At 53.5% G+C, this 25010-nt stretch overlaps 1 protein-coding gene and 1 pseudogene across 11 annotated transcripts; both read right to left on the reverse strand.

The window, feature by feature from the left end:
• Positions 1 to 758: 758 nt before the first annotated feature.
• A4GALT (alpha 1,4-galactosyltransferase (P blood group)) lies at positions 759 to 25010 on the reverse strand. Of its 11 annotated transcripts, XM_045462811.1 has the most exons (5): positions 24945 to 25010; positions 17716 to 17809; positions 15321 to 15488; positions 4385 to 4441; positions 759 to 2705 (listed from the first exon to the last, which is right to left on the reverse strand). In XM_045462811.1, the coding sequence occupies exons 3-5, from the start codon at positions 15410 to 15412 to the stop codon at positions 1598 to 1600; spliced, it is 1257 nt and encodes a 418-aa protein (XP_045318767.1). In that variant the 5' UTR covers positions 15413 to 15488; positions 17716 to 17809; positions 24945 to 25010; the 3' UTR covers positions 759 to 1597. The 11 variants fall into 11 exon arrangements, 10 of the variants coding, with proteins under 10 accessions (XP_045318767.1, XP_045318772.1, XP_045318770.1 ...); XM_045462816.1 differs by lacking the exon at positions 15321 to 15488 and having other exon boundaries at positions 4300 to 4441; positions 24945 to 25008; XM_045462814.1 differs by lacking the exons at positions 15321 to 15488; positions 17716 to 17809; positions 24945 to 25010 and adding exons at positions 21472 to 21705; positions 22088 to 22521 and having other exon boundaries at positions 4300 to 4441.
• LOC123592243 lies at positions 17502 to 17673 on the reverse strand (annotated as a pseudogene).

Here is a 25010-nt window from a genome sequence, read left to right on the forward strand (position 1 = left end):
ATTTCCATTATTGAAGCAAAACCTGCTCGTTCTAAAAAAAAAAAAAAAATTAAAAGGTGAATGATGTTGTGGTTGGAGAAATTACTTACATAGAATCCATTGTTTTCACCAAAATATCTCCTGTTCTTGAGTACCCCTAGAGCCAGGGAGCTCACTTCCTAATAAGGCTGCCCAAGAGGGTCTGCAGACAGAATCCAGGGGTCTCTAAACACCTGCCCCTTGGCTGCCAGGGTGCAGCCTGCCGAGCCCGAGTCCCTGGCAGCATCGTGGCCCCGCAGGGGGAGTGCTTCTCCAGGCTGACCAGAATGCCCAGCTCTCACAGACGGCTTCCTCAACACCAACCAGCTGGGGCCTCACCTGGCAGAGAGCATTTTCCTCTGGCCCAGCCCTGGGGCTGCCAGCAGGGCACCTCTGGTCTCTCCCGGGATCTTGGCCAGGCATCCAAGATGAGGCAGGAGAGACCCCACAGGCCGGGGGCAGCATGGCCCTACTCTGGTAACGGGCTCTTGGGGGCATCTCATTTGGCCTCATTTAGGTTATGCACCGGGGGTAAAGGGTAGGAACGCAGGCTCCCCACGCCAACCCCACCCCCAGGCTGTCAGCTTATTGGCTGCTGGGTCCCTAGACTCTGCTCTCTGGGCAGGCTGAGTGACCTCAAGCTTGTCACCAACCCCCTCCAGCCCCAGATGCTTCCCCATCTGCAGGATGGGGCTAATGTGGGCTGTGCGAGCGGGTTCGTTTCATCAACCACCAAGCACTTGGTGTCAGGGCGTCACTTTTATTATATTTATTATTATCATGTGTTGATCGTGGGTGGGGGTGGGGTGTTTTCCTTAAAATGCTTTTCCTGAGCCCAAAGAACTCCACGCCCCCATGCCCTGGGGTGGCCAGCTGGCACATCTCACCCTTGCAACAACTCTGGAAAGAAGAAAGAATGGGGTGGGCAGGCAGGCCTCCCCCAAAGGGCTCCCCAGGCCAGCTCTGCATGTCTCAGTGCTGCTGAGAAAGAAACCAAAGGCAGAAAAGAGCCAGGCACCTACCTGGGTTCACGAGGCTCGGTTTGCACCCCCGGCTCTCCTACAGGCTGCCTCCCCCTGCCCCTCAGGAGCTCCCCTCTCCTTCCTATCCCCTTTCCTTGGGTTTTTCCAGGCCCCCGTGGTGGGCACCTCAGCCCCCACCAGCCTGGCTTCCCTGTGACGCCCCGGAAGACGGCTCTGGTGTGCCGTCCAGATGACCCAGATGTTCACCCGGCTCACTCCAGCTCATTCTGGCTGCCGCTCCCCCCTCCCCGCCCCCCGGGACCGGCTGCCTCCACCCTGAGATAGCACACTGGCCTGGGGGTGTCCCACCAGCCTCACACTGAAGGGAGTGTATCCAGGGGCCTACAGCACGGCCTCCAAGAACACCTCCTGGGCCAACAGTTCCCCGCCCTCCCCCCAGCCTGCCCCAAATCCTGGCCTGCAGCAACTCGGGCCTCCCTCTCCCAGGCCGCCCCCCCCACCCCCTTCCCGCCCCGTCTCGCCTCCCCCGGGGAAAGGTGACCGGGTGCCCCTCTCCATCAGGACGCCCGGGTGGGGCGCGGGGCCCGGCGGGGCCCTCACAAGTACATCTTCATGGCCTCGTGTGTCGTGGGGCAGTAGCGGGCATGGAGCTGGGCCAGCAGCGCCCTGGACGTGGCCTTGAAGCGGGTGCCCTGGCTCTTCCTGTTCCACACGTGGACGGCGTAGGTGGCGTTCAGCAGCCGGCGCAGCTCCTGGGGGCTGATGTCCTCGAAGTACTTCTTCCAGTTCTGCCAGGGGATGGGGTAGAAGGCCTCACAGGGCAGGGCGGTGACCCCGCGGCAGGCGTGGCTGTCACCCAGGCTGCGGACGGAGCACCACTTCTTGAAGACCCGCGTGAGCAGCTGCGGGCCCTGGTGGCCCCAGATCCAGCCGTTGTAGTGGGCCACGAAGTCTCGCATGCACAGCGCCATGAACTCGTGGTGGCGCTCGAAGGCCAGGAAGGCCCCGTTGAGGACGTAGCGGGACTGAGTGCCCAGCGTGTTGGTCAGATTCCGCAGGCTCTTGAGGACGATGAAGTCCGTGTCCAGGTAGATGCCCCCGAACTTCCACATGAGCGCGATCCTGGAGGCGTCGGAGAGCACGGGCAGCAGGTAAGGCTCCCACCGGCGTCGCCTGGCCGCGTACCAGGCTGCCAGCGGCGTGTCCCGGAACAGCTTTTCCAGGTCCAGCGGGAGCACGTGGACGTTGGGGAAGCAGCCCAGAAGCGAGAGCCCCAGGTGCCGGGGCAGGGAGGCGTTCCCGCCGGGCAGCCCCTTCATCAGGACCACCACCCGGGACTCGGGGTGAGCCCTGGCCGCCGACTCCACGGAGCACATGAAAAGGAAGCTGGGGTTGGTCCGGTCTGAGGTCTCCAGGAAGAAGATGTTGCCCGGAGGCGGGGTGCCGGAGATCGGCGTAGGGGGCACCAGTCGGGGGCAGGGGACGTCGGCAGGCAGGTTAGAGAACTCCCTCTGGCCGCCGGGCTCTCCCGCGATGTGCCAGTAGATCATGACGGAGACGAAAAACGTGAACTTGAAGCTGATGATAAACAGGGTGCAGACCCGCTGCCTCGGGGCTCCCCGGAGCAGCCGCAGCAGGCAGTCAGGGGGCCTGGACATGTTCTCCCCAGATGACCCCAGGAGCCTCCAGCGGGAACCGGCTGGTCTGCAAGAGATGAGCAGCACATCAGGGCAGGCTGCCACCTCCCTAAGCCCGAGAAAACGCTTCCCACAGACACCGGCCACGGCCGAGGCTGGCTTCCGAAGCCCTGGGGCCCGCCGGTCGCAGAGTCCCATCTCCTTCCTCACCTGGGAAAGCTGGAAAAGGTCTGGGCAGAGTCCCTTTCGCTCTCTGTGACACACCTTTGAGCTTCCCAAGGACGCAGCCAGCGCTATCTACGACACGTGGCCATCGCGGGCCCAGGCCGGGGTTCCGGCAGCCACGAGGGTTGTCAGAGGTGATGCTCCTGCACGCGGCACACGGGCCCCTTTGCCGGGTGAGGCCGGTCCCCCTCGGGCCGCTGGCAGCCTGTGATTCGAAGCCTAGCGCTTTACCCCTCAGCCCCATTCAGCTCCACAGACCGGCTGGAACTGCGCCGAGGAGGCAGACGGCCAAGCAGCCTTGGGGACTTTCTGCAGAGAAGCCTGGGGCTCCGGCGGCCTGGGCGCTGGCTGCTAAGGGGCTGGCTGGCAAGCTTGCAGGACGGGTGGGCTCCAGACACATGGGGATGCGTGCTGGGTCCTAAAGCCCTTGCCTCAGACGCAGTGGGGTCTCCTGGGCACCTGGCTTCCCCAGCCCCCGCCCTGGGCTGTGCAACTTACAGACGCAGGTCTGGAAGGACAGGGGCGGGGAGGTTGTGCCGTAGCCTGTAACCTTGCCCAGGACTATTGCCCTTGGACCCTCACCCTCTCCTGGTGATGTCCACTTGGCCAGCAGCTAAGAACATCCTGGGGGCCCGGCAGGTGGCTGGGGGGAACAAAACAGGCTTGGGCTCTGTCCCCAAGGGTAGGACTATAGGAGCATCTGGGAGGCACGGGACCTGACGTGTACCTGAACCAGCTAAGACCTGGGGCAACGCACTCAGCTCAGATTTGCCACCTTCAGGACGGGAACACTGGAACCCACTAAAGGGTTGGCCGTCACCACACACGTGCCAGGTGACCTGCTCAGCACTTCACACATAGTCAACTTCTTAAACCCTCACAACCACCCTTTGCAGAGGCGATCATCGCCCCCATCTTACAGGTGAAGAAACCGAGGCACTGAGAAGTCTGGTAAGCTCACACACGGTCCCACAGTAGGCAAGTGGCAGGGCAGGGCTTGGGAGCCAGGCCATCTGGCTCCAGAGTGCACTCTCTCACCACTGCACCATCCGGCCCGGGAGAGAACCGGCAGAGGGGACGTGGGAGCGTGCCTGGCACTTTGAGGACTCCGTGCACATTCGCCGGGGCTGTTCTCGCTATTCGCAGGATCCTGGCCACCGTGTACTCAGTGCCTTCTAAATTCTTGGTGCCCCACGCACACCCCCTCTGGCTCTCAGTAACCCCCGGGGTAGTTGTATCATTTCTCCTTCAGCGGCCAGGAAACTTGGACACAGAGGGGCGGGGGGACTGGGTGCGGCCCGCAGGCTAAGGGGAGCTGGAGTCACCCCTTCCCCAGGACAGACGGATCTCCTGGCCTGAGAGCGAGACTGAGCAACTGGCCGGCCCTCCTGGTGGAGGGCCGGGAACCGCGATGACGTCACTGGCTGGTAACTGACCAGCCTGGGCGGCCCATGGCGGCGAGGTGGGGATCTGGGCAGCCGGGCAGCCCTCCTGGAGACACGCCCTGGCTCAGCAGCCAACCTTCTCTGCCAACAGGAACACGGCCCTTCCACAAGCTCTCCGCGTCCACAAATCCATCTGTAAGACACAGCGAGACACAGAGTGAGGGGGGTGGCGGGCTCACGGAGTCGGCCCCCAGCCGCACAGGGGGGGGATGCTCATTGATTTGTTGACTGTCTCGGCCCCACAGGGAATGTACTTGGGAGAAAGGGAGAGCTGGGTGCGGCTCTGCCCTGGAGGAGCTCTCAGCGTGTGGGGGGACCATCTGGAAATGTACTAGTCACAGTTGAAATGGAGCAAAGGGCCCAGCGGGGCCAGGGAAGGTGGCTTCTGCAGAGGTCACACTGATGGAGGGGCCTTAGCCAGATGGGCCTCCATACCGCCAAGGGCGCCTGCACACCTGCCCTCCCCAGAGCCCAGCTCAGTCCTTGGCGCATAGTAGGGACACACAACCTGACTCATCCTCTCGTGGACCCGCTCACTCACTGACTCACTCCCCTGGCAGCCAGAGGGACACTTCAAAAACACAAGCCAGGTCACGTCATTCCTCTGTTCAGACCCTCGGTGACGTGGGAGGCCCCGGTCGCCCAGGTGCTCCCATCCCTGACCTCACACCCCACCTGCCCTACCCCAGCCACGCCTGGCCTCCTCACTCCTTCTCAACCCCACCGCCCACCCCCGTGCTGCCTGCACACTTGCCGTTCCCTCGGCTTGGAATGCTCTTCCCATGGCGTTCACCTGGCTCGTTCCCTCCCCTCCCTCTCGTCCTCAAAAATCATGCCTCCCCAGCCCTTCCATAGTCCCCTGTGGAGCTCGCGGCACCTGATCGAGCATCCTGGACATTTGGTACTCGTTTGTTTGGGTTACTTATTTGGAGCATAACCCCACGAGGACAGGTATTTTTTGCCTTTTGTTCAGCATCTAGAGGAGATGACTCTTGGAAGGTCGTTAACAAATACCAAGGGAGTGAGTGACTCAGCGGGTGGGAATGAATGAATGAATGAATGAAGGTGGGAGCGAGTGAGTGAAGGAGCAGATCAGTGAATGATCAGCGAGTGAATGAACGAATGAGTGAATGAATGAGTGAATAAGTCAGTGAGCCAGCAAATCAGCACGTGACCGAATAAAGCAGTTGAGCGCCTGTGTGAGGGACCTGGGGGTCGGCGGCTGGGTCAGGAGTGGCAGGGCCAATATACATCAAGAACCTTGTGTTTCCCCCGCCCTGGTTTTCGCCTGCGAGGAGAGGCTATTTTGGTCTTGAGTATTTTTAACCCAGAGTGAACCACACCGAGCAGGGGACAGACAGTTGGATCGAGCAAGGTCCTGGCTGCTTGGGGGTCCCGAGGCGTCGGGGTGATCTGGGCCTTCTGTGGGGTGGGGTGGGGTCTGGGCCTGTTGGGGAGATGGGATTTGCCACCTGAGCCCACGCCGACCGCAGGGGACAGTACCGGCCCCGAGCAACACCGTATTTGGTGCTCGAGCCCAAGACCCAGGAATAGAAACGACGCGCGGGGCCAAGTTGGCCACAGCCAAATACCCGTGTGACCTCAGGCCCGAAGCATGCTCCTGGCCCCCCTGGATGGGCCTCGCAGCTGTGGCTCAAGTCCTGACCCTTGTCAGTGGAGCCTGGCACACTGCTCCTCCTCCTGCCTCCCTGCCTAACGCTTTCAGCCCTGCACCGGGGAGAGATTTCCAGTTAGGTGGTCAACTGTGGCCACTTCCCTGCCCTGAGCTCTTCTGTGGCTCCCCATCCTCAGGGACCCTCCCAGCCCCCCACGATCCATCTCAGGCAGGACGTGAGGGCGAGAAGCACACAGCCGGCAGGCCAAAGGGCCAAAGGCCTGACCGCTCCCTGTGGGTTTGGCCCTTGCATTAGTTTTGGGGGCCCCACGTCAGGAGCGTCAGCATCAGGGACCAGCCCAGGGCCTTGGAATGGCCCCACTACCTGAAGGTTGTCATTCATTCACGGCCCACAGTAGGGGCATCTCCCTCTGCCCTTCCCTCGGCTCCGAGGTCCAGCCCAGCTCAGCCCAGTGCTGGCTGACCGCGACCCAGACAGAACAGGGTCGCGGCGATGGTCAGACACAGTCCACACTTCCCGAACGACTTACTACCAGGATAGGTGCTCACTGTCCCTGGGGTTCCAGAGCTAGGCCCTTGGAGAGTCTGATACCCCAAGGGGGACACAGAGGCCCAGAGACGGTAAGGGATTTGGCCAGGGTCTCGCAGCAGCAGAGAGCGGAACTGGGACCCTTAGGGAGCTCTTCCTACCCCTCTGCAAGAAACGTCCCCTCCCCGGGCCTTCCTCGAGCTGCGGCAGGAGGCTGACAGCCCAGCAGAAGTCTCAAACCACAAAACCAAGGAGATGTGTGAGACTCTGATCAGCATCCTGTATCGGCTTCCTGTGGCTGCGGAAACTGATGACCACAGCTCTGAGGCTGAACGCAGATGCGTATCTTCTCACAGCTCTGCAGAGTGGAGGTCTAAATCCAAGGTGTCAGCGGGACCACGCCCCTTCTCGGGCTCCGGGGGAGAACCGTTCCTTGCTTCTCCCAGTTTCTGGTGGCTCCAGACATTCCTGGGCTTGTGGCCGCTTCCTCCAATCTCTGCCGCTGTCTTCACGCGGTCTTCCCCTCTGTCTCTTGCAAGGACACTCGTCATTGTACTTATGGCCCACCTCACTAACACGGGATCATTTCCTTAACTCAAGGTCCTTAACTTAGTAACGCCTGCAAAGACCCTTTTCCCAAAGGAGGTCACATTCATTTGTTGCAGGGTTAGGACGTGACAATCTTCTCTGAGGCCACTCTCCATCCCACTACACCTCCTTTCTATGTCTCTCTGTCCTGGAGACTCAGAGTCCCTCTCAGGTCACACACTGCCTGGAACATCCCTGAAACGGCAGCTCCGTGGAGAATGTGCCTGGGGGGGCCTCTCTGCGTGGCAGGACAGCACTGGGGAGTCCCAGTGGACATGGGGTGGCAGGCTTTGCCTGCCCAGCATCCGTCCCCCCTCTGCTGATAAGAGTATCCTGGTTGCCTTTGAGGGACCACCTCTGCCCCACAGACCCCACTCTCTAGCTCTTGGGGGTGGCACACATTCAGATCTGCCTAATGACAGTGTCACGTTCTCCAGCCACAGTGAGTAGCTGGGGGCAGGGCATGTAACCCAGTGCGGGCCAAGCAGAGTCAGGAGCTTTCCAGTGGGGTCTCTAAGATGAGGCCCGAGCCGGAGGGGAGAGCCTGGCTGAGGCTGAAGCCGGCCCAGAGGCAACAGAGCCAAGAGACGAGAGAGAGAGAGAGAGAGAGAGAGAGAGAGAGAGGCACGATGACATCATCTTTACATCTGGATCCCGCTGTGTTTGAAACTGGTACATCCTGCACTTTTTTAGTCATGTCAAGCAGGACACACACAGACACAGAGACGGGGTGGGGGGGACGTGGGAAGAGTCTGCCAAATTGAAAGCAGGGACCCTTCTGGAGACAGGACAGGATCAGGAACTCAGACCCTCTTTGATGGGAAAAATCAATACCTAGAGCTTGGAAACCCTGCTTGAAGGGTCCGCTGTCCTGTCCCTGCACACCCCCTCCCATCTTTCAGGGCATAAATAAATTCTTCTTTTTTTAAAAACTTTTTAAATGTTTATTTATTTTTGATAGAGACAGAGAGAGACAGAGAGACAGAGCACGCGCGTGCATGGGGAAGGGGCAGAGAGAGAGGGAGACACAGAATCCGAAGCAGGCTCCAGGCTCCGAGCTGTCAGCACAGAGCCCAACATGGGGCTCGAACTCACAGACCGCCAGATCATGACCTGAGCCGAAGTCAGAAGCTTAACCAACTGAGCCACCCGGGTGCCCCAGTAAATGAATATTTCTACTGAAGAAGAAGGAGTTGCAGTTATTAGAAAGTGATCCTCGTAAAAATGGCTGTTTTCAGAATGGAGGTTATAAAATGTTCCTCCTCCAGAGCCTATAAGATGTTCTTTTTTTTTTTTTTTCAACGTTTATTTATTTTTTTTGGGACAGAGAGAGAGCATGAACGGGGGAGGGGCAGAGAGAGAGGGAGACACAGAATCGGAAACAGGCTCCAGGCTCTGAGCCATCAGCCCGGAGCCCGACGCGGGGCTCGAACTCACGGACCGCGAGATCGTGACCTGGCTGAAGTCGGACGCTTAACTGACTGCGCCACCCAGGCGCCCCAAGATGTTCTAAACTCAGGGAGGTAGGGAGGTAGAGACTTCTTTTTCCAATAGGAATAAGGCAGATTCTGGGTTCTGGATCTTTCCCCCCTGCTGATGTCATACAGAGCAACACAGAAAAGAGAAAATAAGCCACAACCTACAGCTTTAGCAAAACCAAGGCATGAAAAACCCATAAACTGCAACTCACAAAGCTGGACCCGAGTCCAGCAGATACAGCGGTGAGGTGGGGAGGAACGGGGGGGGGGGGGGGGCGGAAGTGGAAGATCGTAGAGATCGCCACTTCTAAAAGGAAGACGAGTAAGTCAGAAGAGAGATGTAGCCTGGATGAACCAGGAGAGTTCAAGGATGGAGGCAGGTGTCCCCTTGAACCCGGTTGGGTTCTGTGAGGCAAAAGAGCACTGGGTCCTGAGAAGGGTTGTATTTTAAAGGAACAATCCATTTCCATAAAAGCAGAGGAGGGAGTCTTTCAACAGAGAAACTTAGAGAACAGCCTGGCCTGTCTCCCAATTTCTACCAAAACCTCCTGTTAAATGCTGATCCAGGAAAATTCAACCGATTTGAATATAAAAAACAATGGTTAAAGGAATAAACACAGCGTCCATATAAGGAAGCTACAAGAATGAAAAGGGGAAGGAACACTAATGTTCTCCTAGGTAGAGAAACTATTCACTATAGTTGAAGCATTCACTATAGTTGGGGGCACCTCGGTGGCTCAGTCAGTTAAGCGGCCGACTTCAGCTCAGGTCACGGTCTCACAGTTTGTGAGTTCGAGCCCCGCGTCAGGCTCTGGGCTGACAGCTCGGAGCCTGGAGTCTGCTTCGGATTCTGTGTCTCCCTCTCTCTCTGCCCCTGCCCCACTAGCACTCTGTCTCTCTCTTTCTCAAAAATAAATAAACTTTACAAAGAAATTCACTATAGTTAAGAAAATTCACTACAGTTAAGAAAATTCACGGTGAAAATATCACCACATGGGGCACCTGGGTGGCTCAGTCAGTTGATGATGATCTGGCTCAGCTCATGAACTCACGGTTGGTGAGATCGAGCCTCTACTGACTGTGGAGCCTGCTTGGGATTCCCTCTCTCCCTCTCTCTCTGCCCCTTCCCTGCTCGTGCTTTCTCTCTCTCTCTCAAAAATAAATAAATAAACTTTAAAAAAAAATCACAAAACATGTGGCATCTGGGTGGTGTTGACAGAGCAGAGCCTGCTTGGGATTTCTCTCTCCCTCCCTCTCTCTCTCTCTCTCTCTCTCTGCCCCTCCCCAGCTTGCTCTCTCTTGAAAAATAAATACACATTTTTTTAAAAAAAGCACCACAAAACAAATAAAAATTCTAATACAAAATTACAGCATGAATTCAAAACAATGAGAACAACAACAACTTTAAAAAGTAATTCTAGGGGCGCCTGGGTGGCGCAGTCGGCTAAGCGTCCGACTTCAGCCAGGTCACGATCTTGCGGTCCGTGAGTTCGAGCCCCGCGTCGGGCTCTGGGCTGATGGCTCAGAGCCTGGAGCCTGTTTCCGATTCTGTGTCTCCCTCTCTCTCTGCCCCTCCCCCGTTCATGCTCTGTCTCTCTCTGTCCCAAAAATAAATAAACGTTGAAAAAAAAAAAATAAAATAAATAAATAAATAAATAAATAAAAAGTAATTCTAGCCATGAAGGCAGACCAAAAAGCAGAAGGTACAAGAGCTGGAGAAGAAACAATTAGGCAAAGTGACAGCAAGAGAAGAGGATGATGTGTGAGGACTGACAGACCTCAGGAAAGAATTAGAAGGCGATAACAAAAACACTTCGGAAATGAAAACCAAACGGCCGGAGACACACGGGAGCACGGGCTCCATACAAAGTATCGAAAGAGATACAAACAGTAAAGGGAGAAGAAGTCAAGAAAATCCAACAGAAATCATCAAGGAGATGTTAGAACTGAACACACGAGGTGGAACAGGCAGCAGAGGGGAGCCAACAAACGTGCGGCCAGGGCTCCTGAGGAAGAAAATGACGCCAATGGCTAGAAGAAATATTTGCGATTATAATTCAGGAGAACTTACCTGAAATAGGGGGAGACTTGATCCCATGGATGGAAAGGCACACCGTGCATTAGACAGCGGTGACCCGGAACCGCGAATCCCGAGATGTGTAATAGTAAAATCTCTGGACTTTAATTTTTTTTTTTAAATGTTTTATTTTATTTTCGAGAGACAGAGACAGAACACGAACAGGGGAGGGGCAGAGAGAGAGAGCGAGACACAGAATCGGAAGCAGGCTGCAGACATCGAGCGTGTCTCCACAGAGCCCGATGCAGGGCTCGAACCCACGAACCGTGAGATTGTGACCTGAGCCGAAGTCGGACGTTCAACCAACTGAGCCACCCAGGTGCCCCCAAATCTCTGGACTTTAAAGGTACTTTAAAGGACTTTAAAGGCCCCTCCGAGGCTTTAGAACTGACAGAAGATATGCCTTAATCACTCAGTACAGTATCAGCTGAAATGGGGCAGCCACAAGAGAAAGGGAAACCCGTTAAGTTTATTGTCGTTCATAGAAGAGAAACAACAGAGACTCTCTAAAGAAAAAAGAAACTAAGAGTATTTTATATAAGGGTGTCAATATAAATGTAGCCACTAGAACAAAAATACAAGCTTTCCCGAATATCAGAGGGATTTTTTTTAAACACAGTGAAAGAATAAAGAATATAGCTCTCCCAAATGTGCAAAGACATATACATACATACACAACATGATGGAAAGAACACCAGACACCTGTCGCATCAATATATATAAACAGGCTTGCCTCGCTTACCTTTACTAAGAAAAAGATTTTTTTATTTAGATCCCAAACAAAACCCAACTCTAGCCTGTATTTAAGAGATATACATCAAAATGATTTCGAATGGTTAAAAGCAAAAGAAAGAGCAAAAATATAAACACAAGTATAAACAAAAAGAAAGCTGGGGCCATAATCTTAATATCAGACTGAGAATTCAAGCAACCATCAGTAAGTGAGCCAAAGAAGGGCCAATAATAATGCTAAAAGGTATAATTCACAACATACCAGCAGCAATTTTCAGGAATTAGAAATTACAGAATGCTACGATAAATAGATTGAAACACACTAATAAGAGATTTTAATTCACCACTCTTTTTAAAAAATGTTTTAAATGTTTATTTAATTTTGAGAGAGAGACAGAGACAGAGCAGGAGTAGGGGAGAGGCAGAGAGAGAGGGAGATACAGAATCCGAAGCAGGTTGTAGGCTCCGAGCTGTCAGCACAGAGCCCAACACGGGGCTCGAACCCATGAAGTGTGAGATCATGACCTGAGCCGAAGTCGAACGCTTAACCAACAGAGCTACCCAGGCACCCCTTAAGTCACCACTCTTTTTTATTTATTTATTTATTTTTCAACGTTTTTATTTTTATTTTTGGGACAGAGAAAGACAGAGCATGAACGGGGGAGGGGTAGAGAGAGGGAGACACAGAATCGGAAACAGGCTCCAGGCTCTGAGCTATCAGCCCAGAGCCCGACGCGGGGCTTGAACTCACGGACCGCGAGATCGTGACCTGGCTGAAGTCGGACGCTTAACCGACTGCGCCACCCAGGCGCCCCTTAAGTCACCACTCTTAACCCAAGAAATAAATATAAATAAGAATTCAGAAGATGTAAATAAATGATCAGTGAGGTTCTACACTATCAAACTCTATCTTCGTAATAGGCAACACACTTTGTTCTCAAGAGTTGATGAAGCATTCACCAAAATTGAGAACAAAACTGACAAACCTTTAGCTGGATTCACTGAGAAAAAAAGAGAGAGGACTCAAATAAACAAAACCGGAAATGAAAGAGAAGAAATAGCAACCAACACCACAGAAACACGAAGGATTATACGAAAATACTATGGAAAATGACATACCAACAAATTGGACAACCTGGAAAAAATGGATACATTCCTAGAAACATATAACCTTCCAAAACTGAATCAGGAAGAAATGGAAAATCTGAAAAGACTGATTACCAGCAATGAAACTGAATCAGTAATAAAAATAAATAAATAAATAAAAGACAAAAACCCAACAAACGGGATGGCTTCACAGGCAAAGTCTACCAAAGGTTTAAGAACGAGCTCATACCTATTCTTTAAATAGTTAAACTATTCCAAAAAAGAGAAGAGGGAGGAAAGTTTCCAAATTCATTTTATGAGGCCAGCCTTACCCTGACATCAAAATCAGATAAAGATACTACAAAAAAAAAGAAAACTATAGGCCAATATTTCTGATGAACATAGATGCAAAAATTGCCAACAAAATATTACCAAGCTGAATCCAACAATATATTTAAAAAATCCTTGGGAGGGGCAGGGGAAAAAAGCATTCAGCATGATCAACCGGGATTTATTCCTGGGAGGCCAGGGTGGCTCAATATCCAAAAATCAATCAACACGACACATCCTATTAACAAGGGAAAGGATGAAAACCATACAATCATCTCAACAGATGCAGAAAAGCACTTACAACATCCATTCATGATAAAAACCCTCAACACAACAGGTTGAGAGGGAACATATCTCAACATAATAAAGGCCATATATGAAAAACCCACAGCTAACATCACCGTCAACGGTAAGAAACAGCTTTTCTTCTAAGGTCAGTAACAAGACAAGAACGTTCACTCTCACTTTTATTCAACACAGTACTGGAAGTCCTAGCCACAGCAATCAGACAAGAAAAAGATACAAAAGGCATCCAAATTGGTAAGGAAGAAGAGAAACTCTCACTATTTGCACATGACACGATACTATAAAGAGAAAACCTAAAGTTTCAAAAACAAAAACAAAACAAAACAAAAAACTATTAGAACTAATCAACGAATTCAGTGAAGTCATAAGACATACGGAAATTAATATACAGAAATCTCTGTTGCATTTCCACACACAAATAATGAAGTAGCAGAAAGTGAAAGTAAGAAACCAATCCCATTTACAATTGTACCAAAAGGAATAAAATACCTAGTGATAAACTTCCCCAAGGACGTGAAAGATCGATACTCTGAGAACTATAAAACACTGGTGACAAAAATCAAAGATGACACAAAGAAATGGAAAGGTATTCTATGCTCGTGGATCAAAAGAACCAATATTGTTGAAATGTCCACACTACCCAAAGCAAGTTACAGATTTAATGCAATCCTTATCAGAATACCAACAGCATTTTTTTCACAGAGCTAGAACAAATAATGCCAAATTTTGTATGGAACCACAAAAGACCCCAAGTAGCCAAAGCAATCTTGAGAGAGAAGACCAAAGGTTGTGGTTTCCCAATCCCAAGATGCACTACAAAGCTGTCGTCATCAAAACAGCATGGCACTGGCACAAAATCAGACGCATAGATCAATGCAACAGAATAGCGAGCCCAGAAATAACCCCCCGCTCGTATGTCCACTTAATCTTCGACAAAGGAAGCAAGAATACATGATGGGGAAAAGAGTCTCTTCAAGAAATGGTGTTGGGCAAACGGGACAGCCACATGCAAAAGCATGAAACTGGGCCGCTTTCTTCACGCACACAAACTCAAAATGTATGAAAGACCTACATGTGAGACACAAAACCATAAAATTCCTAGAAGAGAGCACAGGCAGTAATTTCGTTGATCTCAGCTCTTGAAACCTTTTTCTAGATACCTCTCCACAAGCAAGGGAAACAAAACCAAAGACACATGTGTGAGTCTGGAATTTGCAAATTGAGTCTGAAGTTCATATACCAAAATAAACAAGTCAAGACCCATAGGAAAACTCTGAGAAGGAGGAAAAAATGAGGAAGGGCTGGAGTGCTTTAGATATTAAAACACACTCTAAAGTTTCTTTTTTTTTTTTCATGTTTATTTATTTTGAGAGAGAGAGCGAGTACAAGTGTGCATGCGCGAACTGGGGAGGGACAGAGAGAGAGGGAGAGAGAGACTCCTAAGCAGACTCTGCTGTCAGCACAGAGCCCCATGAGGGGCTTGATTTCATGAACTGTGAGATCATGACCTGAGCCAAATCAAGGGTCAGACGTGACTGTGCCCACGTGCTCCTATAAATTTTCAATAATTAAAACAATGCAGTCTTTGAAAAAAAATTAAGTTTATGTATTTATTTAGAAAGAGAGAAGGAGAGGGCAGAGAGAGAGAGAGAGAGAGAGAGAATCCCAAGCAGACTCCACACTGTCAGCACAGGGCCCTATGCGGGGCTCGAATTCACGAACCATGAGATGATGACCTGAGCTGAAACCAAGAGTCAGATGCTCAACAGACTAAGCCCGGTTCACCTCTCAGAACATGCCCCAGGATAAACTCCAAATGGAAAATAATAAACCCCATAAACATGCAGAACAAAACATGGGTGAATTCCTTTGTAACTTCAGAGTTGGGAAAGCTTTCTTAATTATGTAGGAAATCCATCCAGAAGCCATAAAAGAACAGATGAATAAACTTGACTCCTTGAAAATGCCAACTGATGTGTGTCCTCCTCCAAAACACCATCAGGGAAGTCAAAGTAGAAGGAACTACTTGGGAGAACTTTTGTGCCCCCCGGATCCCAAAGGTCCACTTTCCCTAACCTCTAAAGAGCTCCCAGAAGTCAAGGAGAAAACGACCAACAACACAGAGAAGAAAAAGAGGCCAAGGGCAGCTTTTGCACAGGCAAAACACGACCCTTAATCTGTCAGCGAGAGGGAGGATCTTTTTGTAAGTAAAAGAAATGCAAATTGAAACACTCAGATAGCATCTCTCACCTGTCAGATTGGCAAAAATCCAAAACTTCGACAACACGTTCTTCTGGCCAGGCTGTGAGCAAACAGGCATCTCGCACATGGCCGGGAGGCATGCCAGATGGTACCAGTCCAGTGGTGGAGGGCAACTGAATGACATCCAGCGAAACCCTTTCGCCACGCCATCCCAGTCTGTGAATTTATCCGTAGATAAGTGCCATTTGTACAGGTCACAGGTTGGTTCTCGATTGCAAAAGATGAAAAACAACCCAAGGTCTTTCTCGACGGCACTGATTACACATTGATGCCATGAAAAACAATGTCAGCTCCCAGAGGGCAGGGACCAAGTCTGCTGTGACTCATTGTTGCGTCTTTCGTGGCCAGCACGGACGCTAGCACAAAGCGGCGGCTTGATATATGGGTAGATAGATATAGACAGATAAATATATATATTCTGAACGAGTGAGTAAATGATCCCTAAATGGCCCACAAAGCCAAGATCAGATACGGTAACTGACCAGGGAAATGCCCTTTGCAAACTGTAAGCCATGTGTGGATGCAGATTACAGCTGGTAGAAAGCGTAATTGACACGTCCTGCCTCACCATCTGTGGGTACAAATTAAGGTCACACGCCTTTGACTTTTCGTATTAAAGTACCTGAGTGTTCACGGGTCCCAAGAGAGGAAAGGCCACCTTCCCAAAGCCTGGGAGACACGATTTCCACCTAGGGAGATCTGCCCCCAAGTCTTAGACCTCTCCTCTCTTCCCGAGGCCATCCCTCCCTGCCAGGGTCACTGCCCCTCCGCACTGGAGGCTGGACTGAAGATCAAGCTGCCTGGGGTTGGCTTCTCAGGAGCATAGGGTGAAGTCACCGTCCCCGAGCTTTCTGCTCAGTTCAGGCAGCACAAGCCACCACGAGTCTGGATTCCTACACCTTTGCTGTCTTGGCATGTCCACACATGCACTCGCCAGGACCCCCTGCAGTGCCCCGGTGGCAGGGCATGGTGAGCTTTCTGCGTCGGTCGCTTGCTCTGCCCAGAGATCACAGAGGAACGGATAGCAGAAAACTCTTCGTCGGATAAAATCATGCCCGGCTTTAAGCAAAACTGGTGCCTTTAGCGCTTAGGTCCAGGCTGCATTCTCGGTTAATTTTTGTGTGTGGTACGAGGCAAGACTGCGGCTCATTGTTTTCCGTAGGGATAGTTAGTTTTTCCAGCGCTAGTCCGGAAATGTCTGCTCCCACACTGAATTACCTTGGCACTCTGGTCAAAGATCAATCTGCTGTTTAAGCGGGAGTCTGATTCTGGACTCCAAATTCTGCTAATTGAACGACAGGTCTACCCTTGTGCTAAAACCACACGGACTTCATAACTGCAGCTTTATGATAAGTCTCGAAATCAGGTATCCCTCCCACCCTTTGTCCTTTTTTTAAGAATTGTTTTAGGGGCGCCTGGGTGGCGCAGTCGGTTAAGCGTCCGACTTCAGCCAGGTCATGATCTCGCGGTCCGGGAGTTCGAGCCCCGCGTCAGGCTCTGGGCTGATGGCTCAGAGCCTGGAGCCTGTTTCCGATTCTGTGTCTCCCTCTCTCTCTGCCCCTCCCCCGTTCATGCTCTGTCTCTCTCTGTCCCAAAAATAAATAAACGTTGAAAAAAAAAACATTTAAAAAAAAAAGAATTGTTTTGGCCACGATAGGTCCTTCATACTTCTGTGTCAATTTTAGAATCAGCTGATCAATCTCTACCAAAAACTGCTGGGATTTTGATGGGGATGGCACTGAATCCGTACGCCAATTTGGGGAGAATTGTTATCTTAACAATATTAAATCTTCCACTCTGTGAAAAAAAAAATAAATCACGCCTGCAAATGCAATGCCCATGGAAAAGGCATTTAGAAACTCTGGCCTGGGGGGCTCAGTTAGTTAAGCATCTGGCTCTTGATCTTGGCTCAGGTCCTGATCTCACGGTTTGTGGGATCGAGCCCCACATGGGGCTCTGTGCTGTCGGCGGAGTCTGTCTGAGATTCTCTCTCCCTCTCTCTCTGCTCCTCTCTCGCTCACACATACTCTCTCTCTCCTAGAGTAAATAAGTAAACTTAAAAAAAGAAAAAAAAAGAAAAAGAAAAGAAAGAAAGAAACGCTGGCCTGAGTTAAGAGTCCAGAGTTCACCCTACTTGGAAGAAAGTTTCCATGTTGCTTGACTTTTTCCTCTTTTACTGTATTCAAGATTAAAACTAATTGGCAGCAAAAGACAGTGCCCACCCTGCCCCACGCGGTTTGCACACACACACAGCACTGCCCACACTCGGTATTCTTTCAATTAGCAATAATCGTGCCTCCGATAAACCTCATTGGCTACGATACTGCCACTGAGCAAAGCTCACACTCGGTATTCTTAACAGCCTATGCTAACTGCATATTACCTGAGCAAGGGACCTGGTTTCTATCTTCTACACACTTGCTCTATGATCTTGGGGTATGGCCTCCCCCACCATTTCTGAGCCTCAATTTCTCCACCTGTAAAATAAAGAGCTTGGAAAAGACCATCTCTAAGGACCCTTCTAGAAAGACCTTCCAAATCTGGTTTCTCCAGCACCAGTTCTGTTCATGGCCAGCATCGGCCTCTCTAGACAGAGTATTTCAGGGCCACCTGCCCCTTGGTGTCAGGCCAAGAGGGCAGGCAGATAATAAGGCCAAGGGGCTGATAATTCACAGATAAGAGAGTTCCTGCTCAAGCTGATACCAAAAAGTCTTCTTGGAAAGAAACCCAGCCAGCCCTCGGCATCACACAGAGCACCCTGGTCCTTCATTCAACAAATGCTTGAACACCTACTATGTGCCACCCCCCACCCCAAGGTCTGGAAACACAGACAGCAGTGAACAAAGCAGATACTCTTCGGCTTCATGGAGCTAAAATCCTAGCGGAGAAAATTAACGGATAAAGAAATACAGTCAGCGATAACATGTGCTGGGTTGAGAAATATAGCAGGAACACTGGACTGGAGGACCGGGGCAGGGGTGCTACTTTACATAGACCAGCAAGGGGTGGCCTCTCTGAAAAGCCGACAGAGACCTGAAGGAAGTGAGGGGGCAAGCCTTAGGGCTACCTTGGGGGGGGGGGGCGGGTAGTGTGTCCAGGGAGGGAAATCAGTGAGTGCAAAGGCCCTGGGGCATGTGTGCCCGAGGTATTGGTGGAATAGCAGAGTAAGCAAGGTGGGAGGAAGGACAGGAAGTCAGAGAGATAATGAGGAGGTAGGGTCATGGGGGGCCTTGAGGGCCACTGGAAGGATTTGTCTCTCTGATTGGGAGACCTGCCTTTGGGAGATTTTGAGGAGGAAGGGGCTACAATGTACCTTATGCTTTAAAGAGATCTTTAGGATCTGGATGCTTTTTGAAACTAAACCAAGGGAGACGTGTGGCAACAAGAAAGCAGTTACGAGGCTCTTGGGGATAATCCAGAGGAGAGGGAGGCACAGGGCTGGGACACAGGGGGACAGCCGCTCTTGCAACACCTTTCTGACACATCTCTCCTGCCCATCTTCAGCCCTGTGACCACAGCCCAGCTCAGGACTCTGTCCTCTGCCTTGAACCCCAGCAGGTCTCCACACCCCACCCCACCCCGCAACACCCATGCCTTGTGGGCACTTCCCCAGCACCCCCCGCCCCTCTCCAGGCCCACGACCTCCAGACCAGCCAAGCTGACCTCTGCCACATTGCTCAAGGCAACAGGCTCTGGGAATTCCGGATTTCTGCAATACGCTCCCTCCTTTCCCTAAAACGCCCCTCCGCGCTCCCCTGTCCAGGAACCTCTTAACCGAAATATGTGGGAAGAGCTGCCATTTGCCAAGAATGTGCCATGTGTGAGGCGTCCTGCCAAGCACCGTTCACCCTCTACTGCGTCCTCATATCTACCACCACGGCCCCATTTTACACATGAGAAAACGGAGAGACCGACAGGAAAGGTGACCCACCCAATGCCGCGGGGCTAGTAAGCATGGGAGGGAGGATTTGCACCCAGGTTATTATGTCTGCCCCAAATTCTCAGACAGCCCTTCCTCCCTGAGTCTCTCCTGACCTAGACGAGCAGGGCAGGCCACCTCCAGGAAGCTGCCTGGATTTTGGCACAGCTCCCACCGTGGGCCGTGGGCTGGGGCCCCCGCGCCGCACACAGTAGGCCCTCGTGGCTCCCTTCCAGATGAGCAGCACTCACCCCAAGGCCTGGCCTCGCCCACAGCCTGGATCCCGGGCAGACCCTCAGGGCCCCGGGGGAGTCCCGCTGGGAATGGCCAGGGTGATTCGGCCTTGGGGCCTTCGGGGCACTGAGCCAGATGCCGCTCTCCCCAGGCTGTAGGTGACCCTGACGAACCTAGGGAGGGCCTGGCGACAGCAGGTGGACCATAAACTTGTGATGACCGAGGGATAAAGGAAAACCATCCTGATGCTCCAGGAGCCCTTGAAAATGACGGTAAAAACTTGAAAGGAAAATCAACTCCATTGCTCAAACCCGCCAGGCTCTGGGAACTCCGAGTTTCTGTAAACTGTGCCTCCTGCTTCCCAGAATGCCACCCCCCCATCCCCTCCCCTGCCCCAGCAGCCTCCAGCCACAGTAGGTAAGATGAGCTGCCGTTTGCTAAGAGTCCCAAATGCCATTCCTGGCGGCAAGGGTGACGGGCGACGTTAGCTGTGTCTTCGTGCCTGCGGCTACTGTCCCCACGTGTCCACAGAGAGGGGGACGTGTCCAGTCACCACCCTGCAGCGACACCTCCTGCTTTACTCTCTCTTGCGGACGGTAGTGTGACGTCACTAAAGGCCCGAGGCGAAAGCACGTGCCACGGTCAGCCTCCCCGTGACCTTGGCACCTCGAGTGCCTGCGTCAGCGTTCTGGTGGAGCCTTTTCGGTCCCTTTCCGCGCACCTGCCACACACAGGGCTGCCGTGGACAGACAGAGCCGCATACGCACGGAAGGGGACCCTATTCCCCGTGCTGTTCCATACCTTGTTTTATTTTTCACCCAGAGACACGCCGGGCCCCTGTATTTTCAAACCAGATAGTGGTGGTGCATACGGGGCCATATCCACGTCCTGAAACTCATCGAGCCGCGCGAACGGTTCTGGAACAAACCCGCTCGAGAGCACACGTGCCCTCTGCCCTCCTATCACGCCCACAAACGCAGACCCGTACCCTCAGTTCCCAGGGTCGCGCGTCACCTCGCGTGGTTAGTTGCATCCTTCGTCCCGCCTGCCGGAAGTGTGGTTTGCATCCTTCTGCTTTTACGGGCGACACCGCGGTGACTGTCTTCGCACTCCCGTCTCTGAGCACATCCTTAATTGCTTCGGGAGGACTGGTTCCTCGAAATGAGCCGCTTGGGCCGAAGGAAATGGAATTTGCACTCACAGATGCGGCACACTAACCGGCCTCCAGAAAGGTTTTCCAGAGCTCACGTTGTCATCCCCTCAGCATGGGGAGGGGTGAGCACGCTTGAGTTGACGTTTGTGACTGGCTCCCCCGTGACAGGCGCGGAGCTACGTGGTCAGTGTCCACTTCCTGAGGACTTCCTGTGCACAGCCACGGGGCAGAGTGGCTTTCACACGGTAACTCACTTAAGCCTCCCGCCAGCCCTCTTCGTATCCAGCGGGCACTCTTCGTATCCACCAGTTTTAAGAGTTGAGGGAACCGCTGGGGTTCAAACCCCCTCCCCTAGGTGAAAGGGGTCTGCCTGTGGCCAAGTTCACCTGGGAGTGCTGCGGCCCCGGAGCCTCAAACGTCCCCCACCCCCCGCAATAAAGAAAAGGCGCGTAACTCTGAGTCTTAGCTTCTTCACCTGTAAAATGGGCAGAGTGGCACAGGGTGACCGAGGGGGTTAAATAAGGTCAGGTAACAGCGTCTGACACCGGGTAAGGGCTCAATCGTGGAAGCCCGCCCCCCAAATCAGGAGGTTGCCTTGGAGACCCAATGGAAGGTGCAAATGAGGACTGCAGATGACCCCGGAGAGGTGGGGGCGGGGGGGGGGGGGCGGCCGTGGGGACCTTTCTGGGCTCTGTGTCTACACCCGGGACAACAGATTCTGCTCTTCCAAACCGAGTCTGTTGGGTGAGCGTGAAGATCACTTCTCCCGCTTCGCCCTCACGTGCCTGCCTCTTCACCCAGAGCCCCCCCACCCCCCATCTGTCCATTCAGACCCGGCGCTGGTGGGACTTCCAGGAAGTGCTCTGTGTCCTGCTGGAGTCAGCTCCTGGTGGGTGCGGGTGTGGGCACGGGGGACAGTGTGCAGGCACTAAGCAGAAGGGGAGGGGTTCTTCTAGTCCCGTGGCCAGCTCAGCTTCCACGGGGATCCGTCCAGAGGGAAAGCAAACAGGCAGACAGGAGAGGAAAGGACACTCGCTCGGACTAAGATGGGCACGGCTTCCTGATACCTACCAGAAATGGAGGCACCAAGAGGAGAGCGGTTCTCAAGGGCGCGCGGTTAATGTTGGAGGGCCAACGTTGAACCCATCCCCGCCGCTCATCAGCTGACTGAACCAGAACAAGGCACCTTCCCTCCCCCCAGTCTGTAAGTGGGGGGTGATAACACCTGCTACCTCCCAGGGAAGCAGGGAGGACCCCAGGGGATGAGGCTGGCAAACAGCATTGGGAGCTGGGACCTCAGGACCAGGATCTCTTCTCTCCACTGAGCTTTTCCGCCTCTCTCTACATGAAGATCAAAGCCGGTCCCTAAGGTGTCGGCCCAGCCCTTCCCTTTCGCCTCTTGTCCTCACCAGCTCAGAAGGTCCCTCAACCAGTGCCAGACACCCCTACCTCCTGCATCTCTGGGACCTCAACCTGCAGACCCGCCTCTCCTCCGGGACTCAGCCGCTCCGTCCTCTGGCTCCTTCCCATCAGCTCATAAATGCAGCCATCTCCGTCATCGAAAAGCACCACAGCAGATAAGGTAAAATAAAAATAAAAAACGTGCTCCTCAAAAACACACACCAGTGGCAGCAAAAGCAAAAGCCAAATGATAACCTGGGAGGAGGTCTTTGCCACCAAGAGACCAGACGAGGGGCAAAGACCTCACAGATGAGCTCCAGCAAATGAATGAGAAACACACATATGGTGATAACCATTTCGCAATTCACGCATGCCAGATCGTGCTGTATACCTTCAACAGACACAGTGCTGCCTGTCATTTATATCTCAGTAAAACCGGGGTGGAGGGGGCGCCTGGGTGGCTCGGTCGGTTGGGCATCCGACTTTGGCTCAGGGCGTGATCTCACAGTCCGTGAGTTCGAGCCTCGCATCGGGCTCTGTGCTGACAGCTCAGAGCCTGGAGCCTGCTTCGGATTCTGTGTCTCCTTCTCTCTCTCCCCCTCCTCCACGTGTACTCTGTCTCTTTGTCTCTCAAAAATAAATAAACATTAAAAATAAATTTACAAAAAAAAAAACTGGGGGAAAAAAACCACACAAAGATCCCAGACATTCATACTCTTTGACTCAGAGTAATTTCACCTCTAGGAAATAACGAGAAATGCATACTCACAGCCTGAGGAGGTACGAATGGTAAAGGCCCTCTACAGAGCCAGCTGGCTCTAGGTAGAGCCCTTCTAGAACTTCCTATACATCAGATGCAGTGACTACCAGGTAATTCTCTTTCCAGGAAAGATCTGGCAATGTATAAATGCGAAAGTTCCATGTAACGTCATCCCAAAGAGCCAAATATTGAAAAGCACCCAAATTTCAAATAAAGTCTATTAACTAACATGATGTAACATATCCAAGTGCTGAAAAATATTTTAAAAAGTGTTTGCGAGAGGTGAGGCATTTGAAGTTTTCATATAGACAAGGTATATTCAACTACGTTAAAAAAGTATTTTTGAAAGTTTGGTGAAATGGCGAATGTGAACGATTAGGTATCTCCAGGTGATGCAAATATGGAATCTTCCCCTATTTCTCACAGTTAATTCACTCAAGCAACATTTAGTGAGCACCTACTATGTGCTGGGCTGGGCACTGGGTTTCGGGCGAGGTTCCGTCCCTCCAGAAGTTTCCAATCTGGAAGAGGAGGGGCACAATGAAAATACGGGGGGGGGGGGGCGTTTAGCAGGAGCTGTGAGCTCACCTAAGGGGTAACCATTGGGAAGAAATGCATTCGGGAGAGCACAGCAGGCACAGACCTTGGTTGAGGCCAGGAGACTCATACCCCACCCACCCACCCGCCCGCCCGCCCGCCCTTCAGGGAGGGAGAGGAGGGAGAGGGAGAGGAGGGAGAGCCGGGAGGGGCAGCAGCCAGCGGGGAAGGAGAGATAGGGGAGGAAAGAGCTGTTTCCACATTTCAAGCTTCCCTTTCTCATCTGCCCTTTCTTCCAGTCTGGTCGCAAACGTCCCCAGCGGCCACTTGGTCTTACTCTGCCCTCGTTCCAATTTGGACCTTTCACCTAGACCTTTCTAGGCAGCTGAAAGGGCTTCGGTTGGTCCAAGGAAAGGAGGTGCATTTTTAAGAATTTCTGTTTTGGAGTTTGTCCTCCAATATAGAGCTGTCCTGGCAGACAAGCAGGGACGTGCATTCGAGACACTAGGAACAAGTTTGGGAGGGAGATGAACCCGGAGAAGATTCCACCTTTCAGCTCCTCCCTTTCTTTCCTTTTGTATTTGGACCTGACTGGGGGACACCCCTAGGGGATCCCTGTGGGAACAGGGTGTGCAGGCCTAGGTATGCAGGGTGTAGTCCTGGCCAACGTGGGTCCTGCTTTTGGGGACCCCCACGTGGCCAGCTGGAGCAATCCCTGAGGATCTGGGGGAGAAGGAAACGGTGTCCTCCAGAGAGAGGGGTGGGTGCGGGGGAAGATGGCTTTTAACCCTCTCGGTGCCAGGGGCTCGGCTGAGTCTGTCAAGGAGGTGGGAACTTCTGTTCCGCGGTGTCAGGTGAGGAAACTGAGGCAAGGGGGCTCCGCGAGCAGCGGAGGGGACTGGACCTCCCCGCCAGAGCCTCTCCCGAGCACAGAGCAGATCCCACTCAGTGTTTCCCGTCTGGAGAAGAGGGAGGGGGCGAAGCAAGCCGGAAAGACGGTTCGTCGCCGGCTCCGGATCCCCGGGGAAGAAGCGCTCGGGCCCTTCTCTCCACCTGCAGGGCCCTCCCCCGACCTGGGCGCTTCCGAAGCCTCAGCATCCTCCCCCCACCCCGCGCTCCCCGGGCCCCGGGCCGACGCCTCCCGCCCCGGGCGGTCTCCCCTCCAGCCGGCCGCTCCCGCCCCTCTCCCAGCCGCACCCCCTCCGGGGCCAGGGGCGAGCCCCGCCCGGCGGCGAGGCCTCCCGAGGGGATGCCGCGCCCCGCGCCCCAGGTCGCCGCGCAGCGGGGCTCGGCCCCGGGCCTCCCGCCTCCTCGGCCCCTCTCGGCGGGCGCAGGACCCGGGCCCGGGCCCGGGCGGCGCTGCTCCGAGGGCTCCCGGGCGCGGCGCGCCCTCCCCTCGCCGGCCAGGCTCCCGGTCCGGCCGCCGCGCTCAACTTCGGGGCGCAGTTGGCCGGGGACCGCCGCGCCCAGTCGGCGCGCACCCTGGCGTCCCTCCGGAACAGGTGGCCCGGGCGGCGGCCGGGCCCTCCCCGCCCCTCCGCAGCCCACCCTCCCCCCTCCACCCCGCGGCGCCCCCGCCCGCCGCCCCCTGCGCGCGGCCCCCGGTACCTCCGGCTCCCGCGGCGGCGGCGGCGGACGAGCTGGCCCCGCGGGGCGGCGTCGGGAGGCAGTGCC

Source organism: Leopardus geoffroyi, chromosome B4, assembly GCF_018350155.1.
Source record: "Leopardus geoffroyi isolate Oge1 chromosome B4, O.geoffroyi_Oge1_pat1.0, whole genome shotgun sequence".
NCBI classification, from domain to species: domain Eukaryota; kingdom Metazoa; phylum Chordata; class Mammalia; order Carnivora; family Felidae; genus Leopardus; species Leopardus geoffroyi.